The sequence below is a fragment of the Homarus americanus genome, unplaced genomic scaffold (assembly GCF_018991925.1).
Source record: "Homarus americanus isolate GMGI-L3 unplaced genomic scaffold, GMGI_Hamer_2.0 scaffold50924, whole genome shotgun sequence".
Lineage (NCBI taxonomy): Eukaryota > Metazoa > Arthropoda > Malacostraca > Decapoda > Nephropidae > Homarus > Homarus americanus.
In genome coordinates this window covers 3,699,137-3,723,273 of record NW_024718094.1, presented here as the reverse complement: position 1 = coordinate 3,723,273, position 24,137 = coordinate 3,699,137, and the positions used below count along the sequence as shown (strand labels likewise).

The 24,137-nt window shown below is 33.5% G+C and overlaps 1 protein-coding gene across 2 annotated transcripts in view; it reads right to left on the bottom strand.

The window, feature by feature from the left end:
- Positions 1-9,711: 9,711 nt before the first annotated feature.
- LOC121859127 (cation-independent mannose-6-phosphate receptor-like) overlaps positions 9,712-24,137 on the bottom strand; it is a 95,268-nt gene continuing 80,842 nt past the window's right edge. Inside the window, exons 4-5 of one of the 2 annotated variants that reach the window (XM_042355833.1) lie at positions 22,390-23,159; positions 9,712-13,144 (exon numbers count right to left, since the gene is read on the bottom strand). In XM_042355833.1, the coding sequence (XP_042211767.1) occupies positions 13,111-13,144; positions 22,390-23,159 (804 nt within the window). In that variant the 3' untranslated portion in view covers positions 9,712-13,110. Of the gene's footprint in view, positions 13,145-22,241; positions 23,160-24,137 lie in introns of those variants that run through there. The other variant, XM_042355832.1, reaches the window with a different exon arrangement.

Sequence of the window (24,137 nt, the reverse complement as noted above, 5' to 3'; positions counted from 1 at the left end):
TTTTTTTTTTTACAGTACAAGGCAAATAGCTTTCAAAATAAATTCAAATTTATTGTAAAATTGAGAAATAAAATACAGATATTTAAAATTATAGTTTAGCAACATTTAATATTTGTTTAGAAAAATATTGGCATTCCTATTGCACAACTTTTCTTCTCTATCACCAAAACCACAAAACATAACTGTTAGCAAGTAGCCACCACTGTTACCCTATTAGAGAATAAGCAGCACAAACTACAGTACTGATAATTTTTTTTTTCTCACCAGAGCTGAGACGCTCTGTTTCCCTCCCCCAAATAAAAATCAAAGAAAGCCTTGTAATACTCAACTGTAAAAGCTTGGATATGAAACACTCATGGAAAGGGATGGTGGGGAGTATTTCTGATTGGCTAGGAAGAAATGTGCGGATCCTGAATGTGGTTACAGCATAATAAAATTACAAACAATGCTTGAACAATTGTTTCAGTTGGAGTTATAGCCAAGGAAATGTGCAAGTTGAATGGTTTGAAATCGGTTTATAATTTTTTCTTTTTTTACAAAATTAGAATACAGTGAACCCTCACTTTACGCGGTTAATTCAACCCACAGGGTACCGCGGAAAGTGAACAACATAACATATGGGATTAATTGAAATAGAGACCGGGCTGACCCCCCAAACTCCACTTTTTCAGACACAATACCTACATTGAAGTAAAAATAACTTCTTAATTTTAGGATGGTATGCACACACAATTAATAATTAAGAGAAATATCAATAATATTAAGTTTTTTAACACATACATTAGTAGAAAAGATGGCTGGGCACACGGGGATGGGGGGTTGGTTCCGAGGCAGAGGGCAGATTATTGGCCCTCACCTGTATCACTTGTATCACTATCCACCACAGAGGCTTGCAGGGCCTCTTTGTCAAACCCCTCAAAGTCCATATCCTCACTATAATTATCACTATCACTGACTTGGGCCGGCTGTGGTGGGTGGCAGGTGAAGAACTCGGTAATGTTTTGATGACTGGGCGACCTTGTGCGCACCCTGCTCGCGCCGCTTACACAACATGGCGGATGGCGGGAGGTTTGGATCCAAAAATGGCGCGGCTCGCCAGCCGCTCTCCACGTAAAGGGGTACACGCACCGCGGAATGTGAGCATTCCGGTTTCGGCAGGGTACCGTGGAAACGCGGAATGTGGGACCGCGTAAAGCGAGGGTTGACTGTAATCAAGATAGTGAAGGGTTATATTATTTAAAGACCCCATATTTCTATCTATTGCAAATTATTCTGTGTTTGCATATCCATTTTATAAAGCTAAACATACTCACAAAAAAGATTAACCTACATGTACTGGGTAATTAGAATTTTAATTACCATTGACATGGGCTCCCAATTTATAGTAGTACAGTTGTATTAAAAAAAATATAGTGTATATACAGTACATTGTTACACACCACAGCCATTAAAATTCTACACAAAATATAATATCCATCATGTTAGATCTACTTGCTACACTCTGATTGAATTTCAGTACCTTCCAAGATTCTGTCTTATTAAATCAAGCTTGAACAATAAGAAATGTCACATTTCAGATTATCCAATTACAGGCCAGTGGCCAAGTGGATATATCACTCATCTCCTGGTCTTAGGGTCGTTAGTTCATGCCCATGTTCCCCCCAGTTCATCTGGCTGTGATTGGGTCCCAAACCTTTGCACATGAAGAAGTGAAAGTTGAGTGCGGTGCTGTACCAAAAAAAATGGCTTTGTCTTCAGTGTATATATTCACTGTTCCTGACAGGCCATAAGACCTATGGGACCCACTCTCTCTATGCAAGATATATAAAAGTAATTTTTGATAATAAGTTGGTGAAACTTTCTTACTCTTGTCACAGTATAGGCACAGTTCAAGACTAGAACATACAGTAGTTTCACTCAACACTCATGATTTTCTAATTATGAAAAATTCAAACTATATTAATAAGAAAAAAGTACAGACATACCCCGATAACTGACGTTGGTTGGTGAATCAATGGCTATCTAACTAATTAATTCCATAAGAACATAACAAATTCAGGGGGTTAGGGACTGGCCACCCTTCAAAAACTCCCATCTACTTTTGAAATATCTCTGTAATTTACACTGTCAAGCAAGAAAATAAAGCAGGCATATAAAGCAAGCATAATAAGCCTTGAATAAGCAATGTAAAGCATAAATTGATACTTGTATACGTGTTGAAGATGGTAGAAACGGTCTAGAGTAGCAAGTTCAAGTCTCTACCACTCTTTGCTGGTCAATCACCAATTATTATGCCTTATCATACATATCACATCAAGTTGCCCAGCACAAGAGGAACTATCACTGGGGTGTTTAGGCATGATTGATTAAAACATTAAGTCAGAAAAAATGAAAAAACACAGTCAGAGACATCATAGTACTGTAAGTATAAAAAAGAGCAAAAATGGCAGGAATGAGTCAGGCAGAGCCCCCTGGTGGCAAGAATTTGCACCACGCCAGCTCTGCTGATTGTCAGATCTCCGGGGTATCAGCGGAACGTGGGGTATCCCCCTATATGTAATCATCGGTTATGCGAATCAGTGAACAACGGGACGTCAGTTATCAGGGTTCACCTGTATACTGCTAAATATAAAACTATGCTATTTTAATAACACTTCATAAAATCACAACACATGACTGGAATATTCACTTAATGTTTTAGATAGTGTGTAATATTGCCAAAAGCCAAAATATACAGTAAACCCTTGGTTTATATACAGGTATCCAGTAGAGTCTTTGGAACACCATCAAATTTTCTAGACCAATTTTATTTTTAAATGGAACCAATGTCAAAAATTTTAACTATTTTTTTAATAATAACTGCCTGCCGAATACAGAACCTATTACATGTACTCCTGGAATCAAGAACAAACTACTTACACCATTAAGGAAACTGCAAATGTTTGACTAGTTAAATGCACTAGGTAGTGTGAGCATTGAAACTTTGCTCACAAGACTGGGTACAGCATCCAAATATTTGTTGTTCATGTACAATGGAGACCAATTGGAGTGTTAGGTTTTTGAAAGTAATTAACTATATCATGGAAATTTCATTGGGTCCCTAAAATAAGCTGAATCAAGCTAATTTTCCCACCACGAGGAGTTCAGGAACCAAACCTTGTGATCAAACAGGTTTCCACTGTAACTGTATTTAGTGTGGAGTTGAACAGAAGTCATCTATTGTTGAAGACTTTTAATACTGGTTAATTTCTTTGTGAAGATCAAGACTTTGGGGTAGCAGTATTTTATTTAAATACAGGAATGCATCCCCATTTTTGTCCAAAAGAAGTTAAATTTAGTTTGCATGAATCAATAAGATGAGGCTTTTTAAGACTGTAACCCCCATGTAATTCAAAGTTTTACTGTATACTTTAGTCATAAGTTGTTTTTATCCTAAGTTGATAACAAAAGTTGATTACTATAATATACAGTACAACACTCATTATTAATCAGTACTGTCTTCCTGGAAAATGCAACACTGTGTGATGAGCTTCACAGTATTGGTGTATTTGACAGGAAAAGGAGTTAGGTTACAGCTGCAGTGTAAATCTCAAACCTATTCCCATGAGAAAAATTTTAATACTTATAATAGCAATCCTGAATCATTTCAATTTAGCAACAGAAGCAAATAACACTTTCTCCATTACATTAATATTTATCTATAATGTACATACAGTATTTCAATTTATATGGTATTTCACTATTTTATATACTGTATGGTCATTCATTTGTGCCGGGAACCAGCAGTGGCAAGAGGTTGCATAATGTACAGTACTGTGTGTGATACTTTTCATTATCCTCTATGCTTGTATGTCATATACTGTAATTTAAAGTTACATCAATTAAAGTATATAATCTATGTAAAGTACACTATTTCCTTACAGCCTATTTATTTTATGTATATGTGTTACAGGCATGGGGTAATTGCAATGGCTTGTATTTATACGGTACATACTTCACTCTAACGAGTTTCACATTAATGACTAATGAAATGTGATGCCTCAACACATTAACAATACATTTCAACACAACAATAATCAGTTGCACAAGTTGGTAGACACCCTGGGCAGCCAACTTAATGACCTCAGCAAGCGGGGTGGTTTGTTTTGATCAGAGCGTGTGAACAGGTGGTGTGGTGTAACCTACTCACTTATCTGTGATGGCACTGTTGATGATAATGTTCAAGATTTACCTGTGTGTGATCTGTTAGATGATTTACCACTAGACTTCACTGGCTTTTAGACTGAAGGATAAGTTGGTGGTGGTGCTGGGGAAGCAGTGTAGTGTGGGAGTGTTGGGGGGGGGGGGCACTAACCACTTCCCTGCCTCAAATGACAGCCAACAGTCTCATTAGGGAGTTCAGTGAGTGTCTAAAGATTAGTTATTATTAGTTATTAACTCTACATGCAGTATTAATGTACAGTATGTGGTAGTAATATTTTGTGGGGTTTATAAGGATTATAGGGGTGAAAATGTCTGAGGGCTGGTACCAATTGACCCATTTAGCATGCAAACTATACTCACCACCTTAACGGTTTTCATTTTAACGACCATTTTCATGATACCAATTACTGTAGTCGTTAAAGTGAAGTATGGACTGTATTTACTACTTTTCGAGTAATTGTAAATGATTACCAAAAATATACCAGCAATTGTAACAAATTACATTGTGATAATCTTACAGTGAAAACACAGGACCTCAACAAATATATATTAATGTTTCATCAAACCTCATCTGCCTGTCTTTCACATCAGTGGCAGATAAGGCTAAGCTAATTTTTTGCAGTTATCAGGAACAAACATACTTATAATTACAATAAATCACTTGCCAAAGTAATCATAATTACAATTAATTTTATTTGTGTCAAGTTTAATTGAACATAAGGAAATTCCTATAATAGTCTAATTTATTACTGTCACTGTAATTGTCCCATGCCTGGTGTGTATGTAGAGCCACACTGACTAGGATCCAATATATGGATATTATGCAACAACAAATACTATAAAGTACTGTACTGTCTGTGTCTGATGAAAGTCTGCACAATTGTGAAACATTAGTGTAATACTGAAAATGAATGACATTTGTAACGGTAAGCTCGATTAGATTACATATGTTGGTGTAAATAATAAGTCTAATGTACACTAAAAACCTACTCGCTTATCTGTGACGGCACTGTTGATGATAATGTTCAAGATTTACCTGTGTGTGATCTGTTAGATGATTTACCACTAGACTTCACTGGCTTTTAGACTGAAGGATAAGTTGGTGGTGGTGCTGGGGAAGCAGTGCAGTGTAGTGTGGGAGTGTTGGGGGGGGGGGGCACTAACCACTTCCCTGCCTCAAATGACAGCCAACAGTCTCATTAGGGAGTTCAGTGAGTGTCTAAAGATTAGTTATTATTAGTTATTAACTCTACATGCAGTATTAATGTACAGTATGTGGTAGTAATATTTTGTGGGGTTTATAAGGATTATAGGGGTGAAAATGTCTGAGGGCTGGTACCAATTGACCCATTTAGCATGCAAACTATACTCACCACCTTAACGGTTTTCATTTTAACGACCATTTTCATGATACCAATTACTGTAGTCGTTAAAGTGAAGTATGGACTGTATTTACTACTTTTCGAGTAATTGTAAATGATTACCAAAAATATACCAGCAATTGTAACAAATTACATTGTGATAATCTTACAGTGAAAACACAGGACCTCAACAAATATATATTAATGTTTCATCAAACCTCATCTGCCTGTCTTTCACATCAGTGGCAGATAAGGCTAAGCTAATTTTTTGCAGTTATCAGGAACAAACATACTTATAATTACAATAAATCACTTGCCAAAGTAATCATAATTACAATTAATTTTATTTGTGTCAAGTTTAATTGAACATAAGGAAATTCCTATAATAGTCTAATTTATTACTGTCACTGTAATTGTCCCATGCCTGGTGTGTATGTAGAGCCACACTGACTAGGATCCAATATATGGATATTATGCAACAACAAATACTATAAAGTACTGTACTGTCTGTGTCTGATGAAAGTCTGCACAATTGTGAAACATTAGTGTAATACTGAAAATGAATGACATTTGTAACGGTAAGCTCGATTAGATTACATATGTTGGTGTAAATAATAAGTCTAATGTACACTAAAAATTATTACTGTATAACAAAATTATTGATCACTACCAAGATAACTTTCTTCTATTTAACAATGGGTGCTTTAACAAAACTCCATGTTAAATAAAGGATATGTCAGAGGGTACAATGTATTACTAAAAACTTTTAGATGTCTTAATCTGTCTGTACATAAACCAATAACAACATATTTTTGCAGCTAATCCAGCAATTGAAAAACAAGAATGACAACAGAGAATCAAGGAATCTGTGTTCTCTTCATTCTGGCCACCCAGAAAGAAAAAAAAATCCTTTACTAGGTGATAAATTTGGGGTATATATTATAAAACTTATAAATATTCAATATAAAGTACTGTACAGTGCTGTTAATTGTAACAAATTCAATATGTGTGTGTGTGTGTGAAGATATATTTCCCATCTTCATTAGCTTAAGTTCTTATACAGACATAACCACTAACCTATATCCTCTAAGAAGCACAAGAACCATCAAAAACTTTCTCCAATTGTTTCGAATAAAGTCTGCAACTGGCAGAAACTTATTTAATACACACAGTCCAATGTTATATAAACATGTTTTATACTTTAACCTCAAGCTCCCAGCCTATAACTTCTATCTTTATGCTGCTTTTCACTGCCATGGTTGACAACTTTTTCATAGGAACAAAAATGTAAAATGCACCAGTAACTTTGAAAGACTGTATACAACAGCTCACAAATAGGAACACTTTTCACAAACATTTTTAGCTTATAAATAAACACATTTTGATTACAGAAAAAATACCCAGTTTAAATGTACATAGGATATTCAGTTATACAATATAACAAAACCAGAATATGAAACATATTTCCTATCCAGAATACACACAATGTATATAATCACCAATTTGGAGTCTAACAAAATTTCTCAAACAGAAGGTTGTTTAATTCTGCATTACCCTCTATCAAATTTGGTTTAGATATACATGTACAGTACTGCATATACTTTACTTGAATTGTATTTGATAACCCAAATAAAGGATTTCTCAGTACTGTACCACTTCCAAAATAGTAATTTATGTGGACAAGAAAAATAAGTGATCCCTCGATTAACGAACGGTTCAATTAACAAAATTTTGGTTAATGAATTAGCTCCCATAACGAACACAACTTCGATTAACGACAGCCTTTCGAGAAACACGCTTTGCTGTGCGCATCAGCTGATCAGCTAGTCCGCCAATACAGTAATTGGTTCTATGTTTACATTTGTTTCCAGTGGAGTAAATATCAAGAAAGTTGTGCTCTTGAATGTTTTTGCATTTTTTATATTAAAATTATTGGTAATTCTGAAAAATAATTAACATATTGATAATATATACAGTACAGGGTACAGTGTTTGTGTGCCCTTCAGCTGATCGAATCACCCACCAACACTTCTCAGTTTAACTTTGTTTACAGTGGAGTGAACATCGAGTTTGTTGGTCTCGAATATTTTTGCATTTTTACATTAAAATTATTGGTCATTCTGAAATTTAGTTACATATTAATAATATACAGTGAAGAAATTATTATGAAACATGAGGAATGCATTAGAACCAATGCACTCTGTAAAGAATGTAACATGTCATCATCGACTGGCTCTACAATCAGCTGTTTGACATGTAAACAAAGCTACCGGGAATATGACATACACACCTCAAAATAAGTTAAAATATAGTATTCTATTGTTTTTTTTTATTTATTATTGTACAGTATACTGTGCAGTACAGTACTGTATTTAGTTTATATTTAATGTTTTGTTAATTCTATTACCGGTATACAGTAATTTGTATGTATACTTTTTCTGAGAGTTGGAACCAATTACTCAATACAGTGAGTTCTGCTATAACGCGTGTTTTGACAACGCGAATTGGCTCTAACGCGATTTATGAATAGAGGAACGATATTTGTATAACGCGAACGCTTGTTTGCTGTAACGCGATTTTTGCTTACTATTTCTCCAATTTTGTGGTATTAACTGTGAATATGGTAAAGAAGAATATCTCCAAGAAGCGTTCTGTTGATCGCATTCCCGGTGATGATCGTAAAAGAAAGGCTATAACACTTGAAGAAAAGCTCGATGTTATCAACCTCAAAATCACCCTTCTCCCTCATCAAGTTATATTCATATTTCTTCACGGTAAAGTGTTACATTTACTGTATGATTTCATTATTAGATATGAATGTAACATTTATTTAGACTGTGCTAACCTTTGTGTTAGGCTAACTACTAAAATTTTTTCGATTTCAAGTAGTAATCTGCACCTAACCCTATTTTCTCCATAAGTCCTGTTATTTCTATTACGCGAATTTCTATAACAAAATGTTTTACAAGAACACAACTATCACGTTATAGCAGAACTGACTGTATCCCATTGAAATAAAAGATTCAGTTAATGAAATTTTCGGTTAACAACCGACTCTGTGAAACCAGTTGTGTTCGTTAATCGAGGGACCATTGTACATGTATATACAATGCTAATCATTCCTATATTCAACAATATTGAACTTAAAATTGTTTTATAACAGATACAATACTGTACCTGTAAATTAATATGAAGAAAAAATCTGAAAGCACTTTAATAAGACAAAATTACATGTTTCATTTTGACTACAGACACCAGAGATGTACTTTTATAGAGGTATAAATCCTATTACAGGTATGGTAATAACTGGTGACACACAGTCTTTTATAGGGTATACTGTACTTTTATCCCATTAAACTGTGCTTACTTCTTATCAAGGAAATTCTGTGCAATTCTTTTCAGTTAATATTCCAGTGTTAAATCTTTGCTAACATTAACAGGTACTGTACAGTAAAACTAATGTGTATCTAATATTAACAGGGTCTGCTAAGACTGAAGTACATCTTGAATGTTCATTACATAAACATTTAAGCACATGACTAGCATCCCATACACTATTAGCAGCTGAATACAGAACAGCATTAGAATGGGATTATTCATATACAGTGCTCACAGTTTTCTGTTTTTCTCCTTCTAAGGAAACAAATATACACAGAGATTTATGGAAAAATTTTCAAGAATTGCAACTGGGTTCTTTAATGTTGAATGTCTGAAGCTGTAGAGAAAGTATTGGGAATATCATATACCGTACAGCAAGAAGAAAATAAATAAATAATAAATAATTTGTTTGCTCTAGCCTTCTAATTGACATAATTTATTTTGACATCACATAACCTCCTACTAAGTTGCTGCAATTTTCATCTAAATGACCTGATGAATAATTGTACATTAATGTACTGTATATACCAATAACTGATGCTTCCACTAAAAGGTCATTATATACAATAGTACTATACAGTAGTATTTAGTAATATATATTGCAGTCATTCACAATAACAACCTGTCTATAGACTTAATAAACTTTAAGTGAAATGCCTGATGCAATTACTTCCCTCAACGTAAGCTGATTTATAATGAATACTCTATACACCTTATCATCTTTTCTACAATTAAACTTTTTTCCATTACACTAAACTCTACTTTTTTATATTAAGGTTACTGCACCTACCTCAAACCATTTTATTTGGATAGCAATATGACTGACTTATAATTAGATTCATCAAGACCAACTCTTAAAAACTTAGACATTATCTAGAGAGCTTTGTCCATAACTAATAATCCAAGGCAAATTTTTATGTAGCAGCTGATATCCCTGTACAGTACATTAATGCTGTCCTTTTTAATACTAGGATTTATACACCTCTTCTAATTTGAAATTCCATTACAAAAATATTAACAACTTGGAACAGTGTGCCAATACCAGGGTGCTCGTTAAAGGTTTAATAATACTATAGAGGTAACAATGGAATAAGCGTACAGTCCAACCAATTACATGTGTTAGAGAAATACTGTCAAAGTATGTATTAGTTGAAATGGCATGAAATATTAGCCCAATACAGTACAACATTTCTGATTGACTAGTTGATCCTGTCACACATAAGCCAATTAATGAAGGTGAAATTCATAGCCATGAGCAGTACATATGCCTATCATTTTCCATAAATTCTATCTACTAACTGATCACTGAGATGCAACAACTATCAAGAATGAGATCTGCAACTGTGACTGGTGTCTTAGGGAAATTGCTATTGTCTCCCCTACCTCCTATTTATCTAATGACTTGCTAGTACGTCTGGGTGACCAGAATGACATTTCAGGGTTAATTACGTACAGTATATCTAAATCTCATATTGGCAAATCTGTCCATCAAGTTTGAATATATTTTTTAACTTTAGTTTGAAGTGATATTTGGCACTATTCTTAAAGAAGAAAAAAAGAGAGATATATGCAATTCACATCAAATTAAAGATTCAATTACACACACTTGTCATAAGCAAAACAAACTACCACTAGTACACAAATAAAAGTGAAATAAGTGTAGCAAAAAAATAGAACTAATCAGTAACAGTTTGAGAAAACAGTCTAAAAATTATCTTGTGGGATCAGATACAAAAATGATATTAAAAATCCTCCATTTGAGATTACTAAAAGCTGGTAGAGTACTGTATCCTTCTCTACATCAAATATGAGAACATGATGAAATAGTTCAATATGTCCACAAAAAGTGACCATTATAAAACAGCCGAGATAATTGAAAAAAAAAAAGATGGGAATACAGTAAGCTTGAAAAATGGAAAATCCGGATGTGTGGACCTCTGTGTGATAGTATAGAGATATGTGGTAAAAAGGACTTCTCAGATTTTTTTAACACAAATACAATATGTTCTGCTGCTGTAAATACAGTACTGTTGGTACAGGAAGAAGTGAATGAAAGAATTACAGAGTACAGTAACTAGCCATAGAGTACATGTAATCTGTGTAGTGCACAAATCTGTTGAATATGACTATTTACAGAAGCAAAATATAATTTATATCATAATTTTGTACTTGTGTGGGTGGAGAATATATTATGTATTAGAACAAAGTGTATGTTAAATAAACAGATAAAACAGATGCAGAAAAAACCCTATTGGTAATGCTACCTAATGGTATAGAGTAAATAAAAGATTGATTACCGTATTTTACAGGATGATGCACTTTTTTGTCTGAAAAATGGCTAAAAAATAATACACCATCCTGCATACATATTGTGAAAAAAGTAAAAGAAATAATTGTCCTAAGGGCAAACACACAGAGGGAATATACATTTCTTTGCACACAAGTTCGGTGTCTACTGAGGGAGTGAGAGGAGGAGGGACTGGGGGGTTGCTGAAGAATCGGCGGAGGTAGCGTCTGCATTGCTATAGTGAACCAGGAAGTATATGCAAATGGCGACTGTGTTAAACTTTCATTTGGCTTTTATTTATTGATTTGGCAATACAGTATTTTTTTTTGGAACTTATTTATTGGTAATATTTTTATTTATTCCTCACATTTACTGGCACTGTATATAATATTTTAAGAAAACTATGGCTACAGGAGGAAAATCCACACAAAATGTTCATAAATACTCCCTGCTAAAATGGGGGGTGTGTCTTATAAGGCCGAGCATCTTATATGCTGTAAAATATGGTATGTTGCTCTGTGTTTCTAAAGTGTGTGAAAAGAAAATGTGAATCTAGATACTATAATGTGAGTGGACAAATGGGGAGTACAGCTAAATCTCTCTTTAAGTTGTTGCATGTACAGGAGGTAGGTGATGCTATTTTTTTACAAGTCAAAAAATTAATTTGCCAAAACTTGAATACTACTTTGGAAATATATGAAAGAGGAAAGTACTCACAGTAGAAACTTAAACACCAGTTAAGTACCATTACCTGTACTTTATATGGTGTAAAACTAAAGTTGCTAAGTGAATTTTGAAGATGATTGTGAAACTGGAGAAGTGAAGATATCATTTGTGAAAAGTGCAAGAAGCTCAAACAGTGTTCTAAAAATCTAAGATAAAAGAATGAAGGTAATGCATGTTTGTAGCTATATGAAAAAGAAAAAAAGAGGAGACAGGATTGATATAAAGAATCAAAAGTAAAGTAAAAATCTTGTTTCCCATAAAATTTCCATGAATCAATCAATGTTTGCATATGGTTACTAAAAAAAATCATATCCAAACACAGTATTCTTCTTCTAAGTCATTAAAACAATTATCTATCAATGCTCTTGTTTCTTACAGATTTGTTTAGTTATCCTCCATGCTCTTACTTATCATGTCTTGGTTTAATCCATTCCAGATACTGAACACTTGTCAATGAATATTCTTGAAGCAGCCCACATTAAAAAAAAATTGTGGGTGGAGCTCAATGTCCCAACATTTCAGCTTCAATTTCTTCTATTTCTAAATGGACAAAAATAGGCCTCCCTCATTGAAGACTATTAAATGTTATCTATAGAACATAATTTAGTGATGTCTTGGTAATTTTCTACAGGCATTATTAAACTGACATACAGAAGAGTATCACAAGTCATAGGATGTTTGATTAACCTGACATTTATTAGCAAATTCCCACTGTCATCAAATGGCTTCTTCCCCAGTAAGATACATTTGTTCAGTCTAAGGCCTCACAACGAAAGTGATCAACTTTTGAAAACATCAGGACATTAATAATATTTTAAAGTAAAAACATAAGATTTAGATCTTGTGGATAGTGACTGAAGACTACTAGGTCTGTACTATCATAACCATTACTCATTACCATACCCCATATTATGAAGTACATAATAATAAAGTATGTAATTATATGTAAGACTATCTACATTTTCATATGATTTACTTAAGAGCTGGATCAATATTGTCAACAGACTACAGTTATGCATTGTTAGACCAAAATCTAAGCCAACAAAATAAGAAATTAGTATTCCAATTGGTAGTTAAGAACAGTGAATTCAATTGGCTACTGATGAGGAATAACATTACCCAAAAGATGACAGTTTTGAGGATTCTTGCTGTTGCTTATGACACATCATCCAAGAGCAGAGTGGTGTGGCTAGAATAAAGAATGTTAAAAATAATTAATAATTAATTGCTTCCAACACTGAAACTGAGGAAAATAAAAACAAAAGAATTAAAAACACAAATCATAGAAAAATTATTTGAATAATAACTGATTCAAAATCATTTCTTATGAAGCTTGAAAATGTATGGCAGTAAAAATCTTATATTCAGAGATAAAAAAAAGTGAAGTTTACCACTTCTTCCCTCCCACAAGCATCCACACAATAACTCCACCAAAAATGTAAGTAATACTACACTGAAACATAATTACTGTACATACTTGTTCTTGGAAATAAAGTCCTTAGGATCTACCATCCCAGAACAGCATCATTTACAATGTGGGCCCATCAAAGCTATCATTAGAAGGTGCTTGGAGAAAAACCAATGCCTCCAAAAATGCTATCACAGCTACTTTTATCTTTTCATATAGTTAACAAATGTAGTTTTTTAAATTTCATCTTAGCTGTTGTTTTATTCTGTCCTCAAACACAAAAGCCTATTAATTTCATGAATGTCAAATAACTGAGGAACCATCTACATGTTCTTTCATTTTTTGATGGAGTTATGACTACTGTATGTATATGTTGTAGCATAATCAAAAGAAACAGGTACTGTCATAGGAACATAATGGGGAAGAAACAGTCTAGTATCACTGATGCTGAAATATAGCTATTTCAAAGTGTGACAGTTTTGCTTATAAACCAGAAACTTATGTTAGAACATCTAATAGTAGTGGCTTCTACTACAGGTTGAACCCCTCTATTCTGGCACCTGTGGTCTGGCAACTTCTGTGGTCCTGCATGATTTGTAACTAGCTGTTCTGGCAAGGTTTGGATTGGGGCAGCAAGTGATGGAAGTGCTGGTACTGTAATGCTACATATGCCTCACACAAGGTACACACATTAATATTCCTCCAAGAACATAAATCACTTGTTTTCAATACAAACCCACCAGATACAGTACTGTACTGTATTAAGATATTCATATATAAACCTCACTTGTTTGTGGGTTTGTCTTTGAGGTGGATAGATAATTTCATGTAATTTTTTAGGGGAAAAGGGTAATTTTTTTGTTGCCAAGAACGCATCTTCAATTTACAAAATGGACGATTCTACTTACGATGGTAAATGGTGGACACTTCCCCATTATAATTTTGGGCTTTATTGTAACTATTTCACTGACCTATACTGCACAGTACAGTAGTTCTATTTCATGTATCGGTAGAGCAGAGGAATTTTTCATTTAACAGAAATTTTGGTCTAACACTAGTCAGGTCCCAAGTTTGCCAGATTAGAAGGGTATGACCTATATTTGAAATTGCAAGCTTCAACGAAAGAAAAGATTGATTACTGATACTATTTCAGATAATCTCAACTACAGAAAATAGCACATTCACATACACTGCCATCACTCATACACAACCACACACCATCCTACTTAAAGTACTCTCACAAATTACCAAACTCCACACCGAGAATCCCTTCTATTTCCTTTCCTACATTCGTCATACTGCTCCTCATTACCTTATTGTATTGTGGTTATTTTGCATTTCCTTTTATACATTTTAGAATATATATATATATATATATATATATATATATATATATATATATATATATATATATATATATATATATATATATATATATATATATATATATATATATATATATATATATATATATATATATATATATATATATATATATATATATATATATATATATATATATATATATATATATATATATATATATATATATATATATATATATATATATATATATATATATATATATATATATATATATATATATATATATATATATATATATATATACAGTTAACCCTCACTGTTAATGTAACCGGAGGGTTGAGAAGCGTGAATAACATAACATATGGGATTAATTGAAATTGAGTCCAGGCCGACCCCCAAACTCCACTTTTTGACGACACACAACTATGTTGTAGTAAAAATATTATCTTAACTTTATGATGGCATGCACACACAATTAATAATTAAGAGAAATATCAATAATATTAGGTTTTTTAACACTTACATTAGTAGAAAAGATGGCTGGGCACACGGGGATGGGCGGTTGGTTCCGAGGCAGAGGGCAGATTATTGGCCCTCACCTGTATCACTTGTATCACTATCCACCACAGAGGCTTGCAGGGCCTCTTTGTCAAACCCCCCAAAGTTCATATAAGTCCATATCCTCACTATAATTATCACTATCACTGACTTGGGCCGGCTGTAGTGGGTGGCGGGTGAAGAACTGGTAATGTTTTGATGACTGGGCGACCTTGTGCGCACCATTTTCGTGCCTCTTACACAACATGGCGGATGGCAGGAGGTTTGGATCCAAAAATGGCGCGGCTTGCCAGCCGCTCTCCGCGTAATGGGGTACACGCACCGCGTTAATGGTGAACCGCGGAATGCGGGACCGCGTAATGTGAGGGTTGACTGTATATACGATATATATATATATATTTATATATATTTATTTATATATATATATACATATATATATATATATATATATATATATATATATATATATATATATATATATATATATATATATATATATATATATATATATATATATATATATATATATATATATATATATATATAAAATATTGTTTTAATAAAGCAAGTTACAATTAGGTGAAGAGAGATATGGACTCCCAACTCTCCCAGCCCAGAGAGGTTAGAAGATATGTCACTATCTATGGTGGGTGCTTCTATTCCTCCTCTTGCAGCAAGCTTATAAGTGGTGAAAAAAAGTCCAAATTACTACAGAACTGTACTCTTTCAACCAATCCTTTTAAAATGCATCAATTCCCTAGGACTAAACTGTACCCCACTACAGGGGTATTCACTTACAACTTTCACATTCCTCTTGTTCAACACACCTGGCCTCATTAAACACAACCAACAATCCTATTGATTTAAAATCCATGCAACTCACCAATGAGTTATGCTGCTTAAAACTTTGCCAAATCTGATTTCTTATGGTTTTTCTTTAGTTTTTCTCGTTAAACTCCCACTCTTCAAGATGCTTTTTGGCATCTTGGCTTCCACTCCACAATCCCTACTATATTATCCAAAATTTCATATCTCTTGTTACTCCCTTCTTCCATCCACTGAAACATATTCCACACTCAAATTCTTTGAAAAGAGCCATTTTCAATCCTGAATTCCCAAATTCCATCAATAATTCCTGTTGATCTTGTGATTGTCTCTTCAGTACAGTATATTATTTGAAGATAGCTAGACATCCATTTTCCAATTCCTCTTGTACTTCACCATCATCCTAATGACAACAATGGTTGCCACAAACCTCTCATTATCCCAGCAATACATGAATTTAATAATCATAATATAATGTGGATCTATCGTTCAGTTGCTAGTGAGTATAACTTACAAGTAAATGGTCATGTATTCACTTCCATATCAGAATGTAAAATTGTGTTCCTCCTCCATTTCTTTATGCACTCAGCAGTGAGTACACAGTTGGATGTGCTTCTTGATGGTGAAACAAACCTTCAGTGAACTAGCCTTTTCCTAACTGGGTGGGATAGCTCAATAACTTATAAATGCTAAGAATCAGATCATTATCTTCCTTACTACCCTACACCATAGCAGTACAGTTCTAGAATTATGGCTGCACATATGCCCATATTGTACTGTATATCTCTTTCACAAATAATGCTTCCTAATGTGTTTTACTAACTACTGTAGTCTTCCCTTGCCTGTACCTGTACAATATTCACATCTATTACGCTTAACCTAATCTCTTCTGGAACAATCATAATGTATTTGTAAAGAATGAGAACTGTACAGAACAAAATGCTACCCTCATTAATATTTATCTATACACAACTTCTTACCCTTTACAACAACCATATATGCCTTCACCTGCAATACTCTTTCTCAAATGTGGACTATATTCCACAAATCTACTTATCACAGCAAGACAAAACAAAATTTAATTCTATTCCCATAATCAATGAACTGTCCCTCAATTTCTTTCATGTCAGATAATAAATTTCTTCACTCATTATTTTCTATTGCTGTTTCCATGATTATTATCCCAACTGTATCCAATATATCAGGTGCAACACACAGTCTACACCAAGCCACTAAAGCTCTCTAAGTTCCATTGAGTTGAACTTCATCTCATTCACTTCCTTTAACTTGCAGCTACTGAACTCCCTTCCCTTTCACACCATTCCATCAACAAACAGCTCTCAATATGCAGGACACATATTCATCTTTTACCACAAAAACAAACATATATTTTCATATTTCTTATTTACGGTGTACTTTACCAGGTAAGCCTAAATTGAATAGATTTTTATTTTTAGTAGTACTGCCCTGTTATGTGTAGAGTAGTTCCCACAGTCCATCACAATGTTTAGAAAAATACAAGTACTGTACTGATCCAACTGCACCCAATAGTAACATGCAAAAAAGTCACATACACAGGAGAAAAGAAGGAGAATTAACCTTAGCAACAAAACCAACCAAAGGCTTGAAGCATGAAGTTATAAACACTAAAAAGTTTAGTAAAATCCAAGATGCAAGTCATTCCAAACTACACATAAGAACTTAATGCCACTCCCTCCCCCATGCAACTCAGTAGTCTGAGAAATTAATTATGAATATTTTTTTTATCTACCAACATTACTTCAGTACTAACTCAACAAGGAAAAAAAAAATATATATATATATATATATATATATATATATATATATATATATATATATATATATATATATATATATATATATATATACATATATATATATATATATATATATATATATATATATATATATATATATATATATATATATATATATATATATATATATATATATATGCAATATTAAAATCACTGTAGAGTGCGTGTGATCAGGTATCAGCATATATATATATATATATATATATATATATATATATATATATATATATATATATATATATATATATATATATATATATATATATATATTTCATGTAAATCCACAATACAATGACAGATAAATCTTATAAAATCACAAAAATACAAAGAGCACCTTGCTTTTGCTTTATTCAAGAATAAAGCTGGGTCCCCTTTTTATCAATATATATATATATATATATATATATATATATATATATATATATATATATATATATATATATATATATATATATATATATATATATATATATATATATATATATATATATATATATATATATATATATATATATATATATACAGTCATGTGCCAGTTAACGTCCTAGATACGTTCTTGGAAACGTGACGTTAACCGAAATGGACGTTGTCCGATCATCACATAAACTTTGTCTTTATACTTACGTGTATGTGGAATACTATACACGTACATATACACTCTTACTCTTAAATCACTACTGTAATGTGATACAAGTGATTAACTTTTATCTCTTATGTAAAATACATGACGTTTATATTAAAATTATTCACTGTCTTACAAGGATTCCAGCAATGCTGGGCAGATGGAGAGGGCGAGGCGAGCGGCGTGGGAGCCGGAGGTGAGGTGGTACGTTTGACGGTTGGCACCGGCCCAAGGTCTAACGCGTGTTTATTTATCAATTCTTAAGTGACTAAGCTTCTCTCTCATAAAAAACCAGTGAAATGACCTGGGTGACTATAATTTACACTGCTGGGATTCTTGTAAGATGGTGATTATTTTAAATATAAACAAGCTATAATTTGCACTAGACATAACAATTTTAGTAACGTAATCAAATTAGTACATGTGCACTCCAGCTTTGCACTAAGGTCATTTATTTCTTTTACGTTTCTTTTAGTATGGTGTGTGCATGTAAATGGATAAAAATAAATGAAGACATTTATGAAAATCTACCCAAAAATACAGTTGAAAAACTTTATATTAAAAATGTACACTAATATACGACAATTTTTATCTCTTGAGCAAAATATATGACGTTTATATTCAAATTAATCTCTGTCGTGCAAGGATTTCAGCAATGCAAATTATAGTCTCCTATAGTCTGAGATATTATATGAAAAACTTAAGGCCTAAAACCCCCCACGCATGGGAGCGTGGGGGGGAGGGGAGAGGGAGGTGAGGCGAGGCGATATGATTTGACAGTTGGCGCTGAAGGCCTGCGTGTTCCTTAAGAGTGGCTAAGCTCTTCTCATAATTTGCCACCCAAACGACCTGGGTGAATATAACTTACATTGCTGGGATTCTTGTAAGATAGTGATTTATTTGAATACCAGTACGTATAAACAAGCTATATTTGCAATAGACATACCAATTTTAGTACCATAATCATTTAGTACATGTACAGTACAGGTTTGCACTTAGGTCCATTGTTAACCGAGGGACCACTGTATTGCAGTGTACTTGTACTGTACAATATTGACTAAATTCACTAGATAACATACACAACTAATGGTTGGTAAAACTTGTCAAGTAAGTGAGTGTCAAGTCTGTCAGTATTAGTGGCACGTGTGAGTGCTTGTGTCCCCCATCATAGGAGTCCGTTTTTTTTCGCTTCAGGACTCCTGAGTCCTCCGTTTCCCTCTTAATCTTAGAGTGCACCAGAGACTTCGTTATTCCTTAGTAATGACACAGAATTTGAAATTGCAACTGGGGTTGCAATTGTTGAGGCAACTAGATATGTCTGATTACAGCAAATGTGTTATTGTCAATTTGTAGGTGAAAGATTTTATCCTCAATAGATGTAGGTTAACATTACACCTGGAGGCAAATGCTTAAAAAAAGCCTAAGTAAGGAAGCATATTCTTTTAACACATAATATCTGACCAGTATGGGGAGGATCATCGTGTCTCCGTCAGGGGGTCGTGGAGTGCTGGTCCAGCAGGCGTCACTTTTTTGGGGGGGGGCCATGGACGTATATGCGATCGGACGTTGTTCGGTTGGACGTTAACCGGCGCATGACTGTATATATATATATATATATATATATAATATATATATATATATATATATATATATATATATATATATATATATATATATATATATATATATATATATATATATATATATATATATATATATATATATATATATATATATATATAAAAGTTTTGCCACTTATCAGCTTACTAGCCATTTGGACAGTTGCCCTATCCAGTGGTAGTACAGGAGGAAACCTGTGATGCGCGTTTGGTAGGGTCACACTGGATAACACTCTTTTCGCATGTGTCTGGGCCGAAGCTCGAATCCTTGACATACATTGGTGATAGTTACGCATGTTACCACTGGACTTTAAGAAATAAAAAACTAACAGCACTAATATTGTGCAAAAAAACAAACAGTAATTTCAACTGTTGTTAATTTCAGCAAAATGACTGGCTTAATATGCAGAATAGAACTACCGGGTATATTCTTTTCCATAACTCTAACAACTAATGAGAATACTGATGATGAATGTGGCAATAAAAGTCCTGATGATGAATGTGGCAATAAAAGTCCTATCTCAGTGACAGAAAAGACCAAAAACTTAATTTCAAGAATGATTCTGTTAACAGAAACCTTTCATATTTAACATTTTCACACAAAACTGCTATACAAATTTGACATTTGGATGACTGTAGATGGAACAAATGAAATTAATATTAAGCCTTATTTCCTAACTTGCAAAAACAATATTGAAAAATATAGCAAAAATTCAATATTTTGTACAGTAATTCCTGAAAATACAAGAATTCCTTTTTGTTTAATGCCAAATGCAGCACCTTAAATTCAAACTGCTGAATATTGTAATTCATTAATACTGTATGTTGTGCTCTGCAGTATATATTTACTAAAATACTAGAAATAGTATGAAACTGAATACTTCTTGGAGGTTAAGCATAATTTTTCTGCACAGATGATGATCTGGCCCAATTCTTAGAGCATCACTAATGTATATGAAAAAAGACAATTTATTGATGGGCTTAATTACATGCACACTTATCATTTCATCAATGAATCATTATATGCATACTTTAAATCCTAGTACTGTACTGTACAATAGTATTAAAAATTTTATATCTAAGTTCAATTCACCTTGAAACTATTGTCTGATAATGTTCTGGAGTAAACTTGTCAGTCACCCTATTTGAGACCAAAACTAAACATTATCTTCAACAAAGGTGCCACCTGCCCAAGACATAAATGAACGTGCACAATATTGTAACCACTCTAGATGCCCCCTCCCCTCCCCCCCCCCTTTTTTTACTGTATTATACAACAAGAAAGACATATACTGTACAACTTCAGCAGTACAGTAGTCCCATAAAACTTTACATAGAGTTCAAACACAACTCCTGAGCCACACATGTAAAACACTGCATGGGCCTAAGGTATCTTTTTTAAAATCCTAAACAGCATTAAAGCAGAAATGCACATACGGTAATTAATATTCATTAATGCATTCATTAAAAAAAATATTAAAATTATAAATTGCAACACAAAAGCACAAACTTCCAAGTAAGCAAAGTTAAGAAAATGCCATCTCTGTCTTGAGTTAAATAAGCACATTTAAGCTGTAATAACTTTTAGATTTATATAATTCATTCACATGCTTCACACATTACAGCAACAACATACATGGAGCTGGATACCATAAAAATTCTGTTGTGGACAGTGAAGCTAGTTCCAGGGTTAGCTTTTATAAAATTAGGTGTTAATCTGTTTAAAGTACTGTGATAAGGGGGCTTAAAGTCAGATGATAGTATGGTGCATAAGTTTGTCAAACCAAGTTTCAAGAAATATATACTGTGAGTGTTCACTCAATATTAAGAAGCCGTTATAAAACTTCTGCAAAATTTTTACTTACTTACTGTGAATCTAATCTCCTGATAAGCACAATCTACTACATTTTGCTTTTATTGACTTAAATACTTTTTATTTCTTCAAATCATCTACACACTATGGCCAGTTAAAAGTTATCAGTTTTCTGGTACACCAATAATTGATCATTCAATAAAAACACAACAAACTCCTTAACATTGAATAAAGCCCTTTGGTTAGTACTGTAAATTCATGACTAGTATACCAGAAAACGGGTAAGTGCTCCAAGCAACTTAATCCTGATTAACTACACTCTAAGGAGATCATCATCACTATCATCAACCCTAAACACCCGAACAGAGGAGGTGGTTCCTAGAAGTGTTGAATTTTCAGACCCTGGCTGGCCAATATCTGTATACCCTCTGATTCCGAAGAGTCTTCGAGCTGAAGCCACCACACGTTGACCTCTTTCTGACTTGAAGAGGATTAAAACTGCCACAAAAACTGTGCCTGAGACGACAAGTAAACTGGCAACAACAGCAGTCAGAGCAGAGTATGGCTTGTCAACTTCACTCTTTTGTGGGACTGCTGCACCACTCTGGTTCTTGGAGCTGTTATCGGTGCCATCATTGATGGATGGTTTCTCTGTCACATCAGGTACATTTTCATCATTTCCAGTACCATAGATGCCTTCAATGCATGTAACATTAGTTTTCCACCGGAATATAGCTACACAGTGTATGATTTCCATGAATCTATCAGCTACTGGGTGACCAAACCCAGCATTCATGTCACATTCAAAGTATATGGAAGTTGTCTTAAAACCAGAGAGTGCTTCATTGCAAGGACTACCTCCATAATAAGTGAGTTTAAGCTGATCATAATCCCATTTCAGTTCTGATTTATTACTTAGCCCATAATTGTCCCCATCAGATGTACAAACACCTTGGGATTGGTTACAGGCAGGACCACATACATTGATTTTATATATTTTGTTTCCAAAATTAACTGTATAGCCTTCTGATTGCCTTAGGGGTTTCAAATCAACATTTGTTTTTGCAGCATCATACTTGATTTGACACACGGGACCTGGATCTGGTGCAATATGGGAATCTTCACAAACAAGTGATGTACTCCACTCAAACAGGTATTGGCAATCATGAGTCATCTTCTTGAACACTGGGTTACCCTGTAAAGATAAACAAAAATTCTACAGTCCAAATCATATTGATTTATCATTAAAAATTAAATTCACCCAAAAGGTACTAATAGTTGAGAATTTGAACACTATAATAAAATGTGGCTTGAATATGTCATGTAAACACTAATTTGAGTAAAGTAATAAATTTTCAAGTCAATGTACACCCATTAAAAAATTATTTGGCACCCTTATGGCGTGATACAATTTGACACGGGTACCGAATAATTTTTTAGTGGGTGTACATAAGATGACCAGATCTCCTGGATGTACAATAAATGAGGGACATCTCAAGAATAGAAATAATAATAATACAGTGGAGTCTGGATTTACGCGGTTTTGGTTAACGCGTTTGGTCATTTACGCGGTGCCTTGCCAGAATCGAAATGCTTTAATTACGCAGTAAATTTGGTCATTTATGCAGGAGAAGTATAATTTGTTTACTGTATTTACTGAAGATATTTGTTTTAGCTCATAAAATTCATACAAATTACCCGGCCAGAATATAATTTACATTGCTGGAATTCTTATAAGATTGTGATTATTTTGAATATAAACATCATAAAATTTGCATTAGACATACAAATTCTAGATCTAATTTAAGAATTTTGACTAGAAAGAGCAAAAATTTTATCTTTTGTGCAAGATACATGACGTTTATATTCAAATATTCCTTGTCTTGCAAGGAATCCAGCAATGTCAATTATATTATCCTAACTTTAGTCTGAGGTATTATTTATTACTATACCTTAAAATCTCGTGTTTTCACCCAAACATTTCTCAGAGAGGGAAGAGCCAGCGAGCGTGGGAAGAGGGGGGATCGGGGGAGTTGAGTCCATTATTTGAAAGGACATTAAACTGGCGACTGTATTTCTTTTAAATATTAATTATGTGTGCATACCATCATAAAATTAAGATGTTATTTTTACTACAACGTAGGTATTGTGTCGGAAAAAGTGGAGTTTAGGA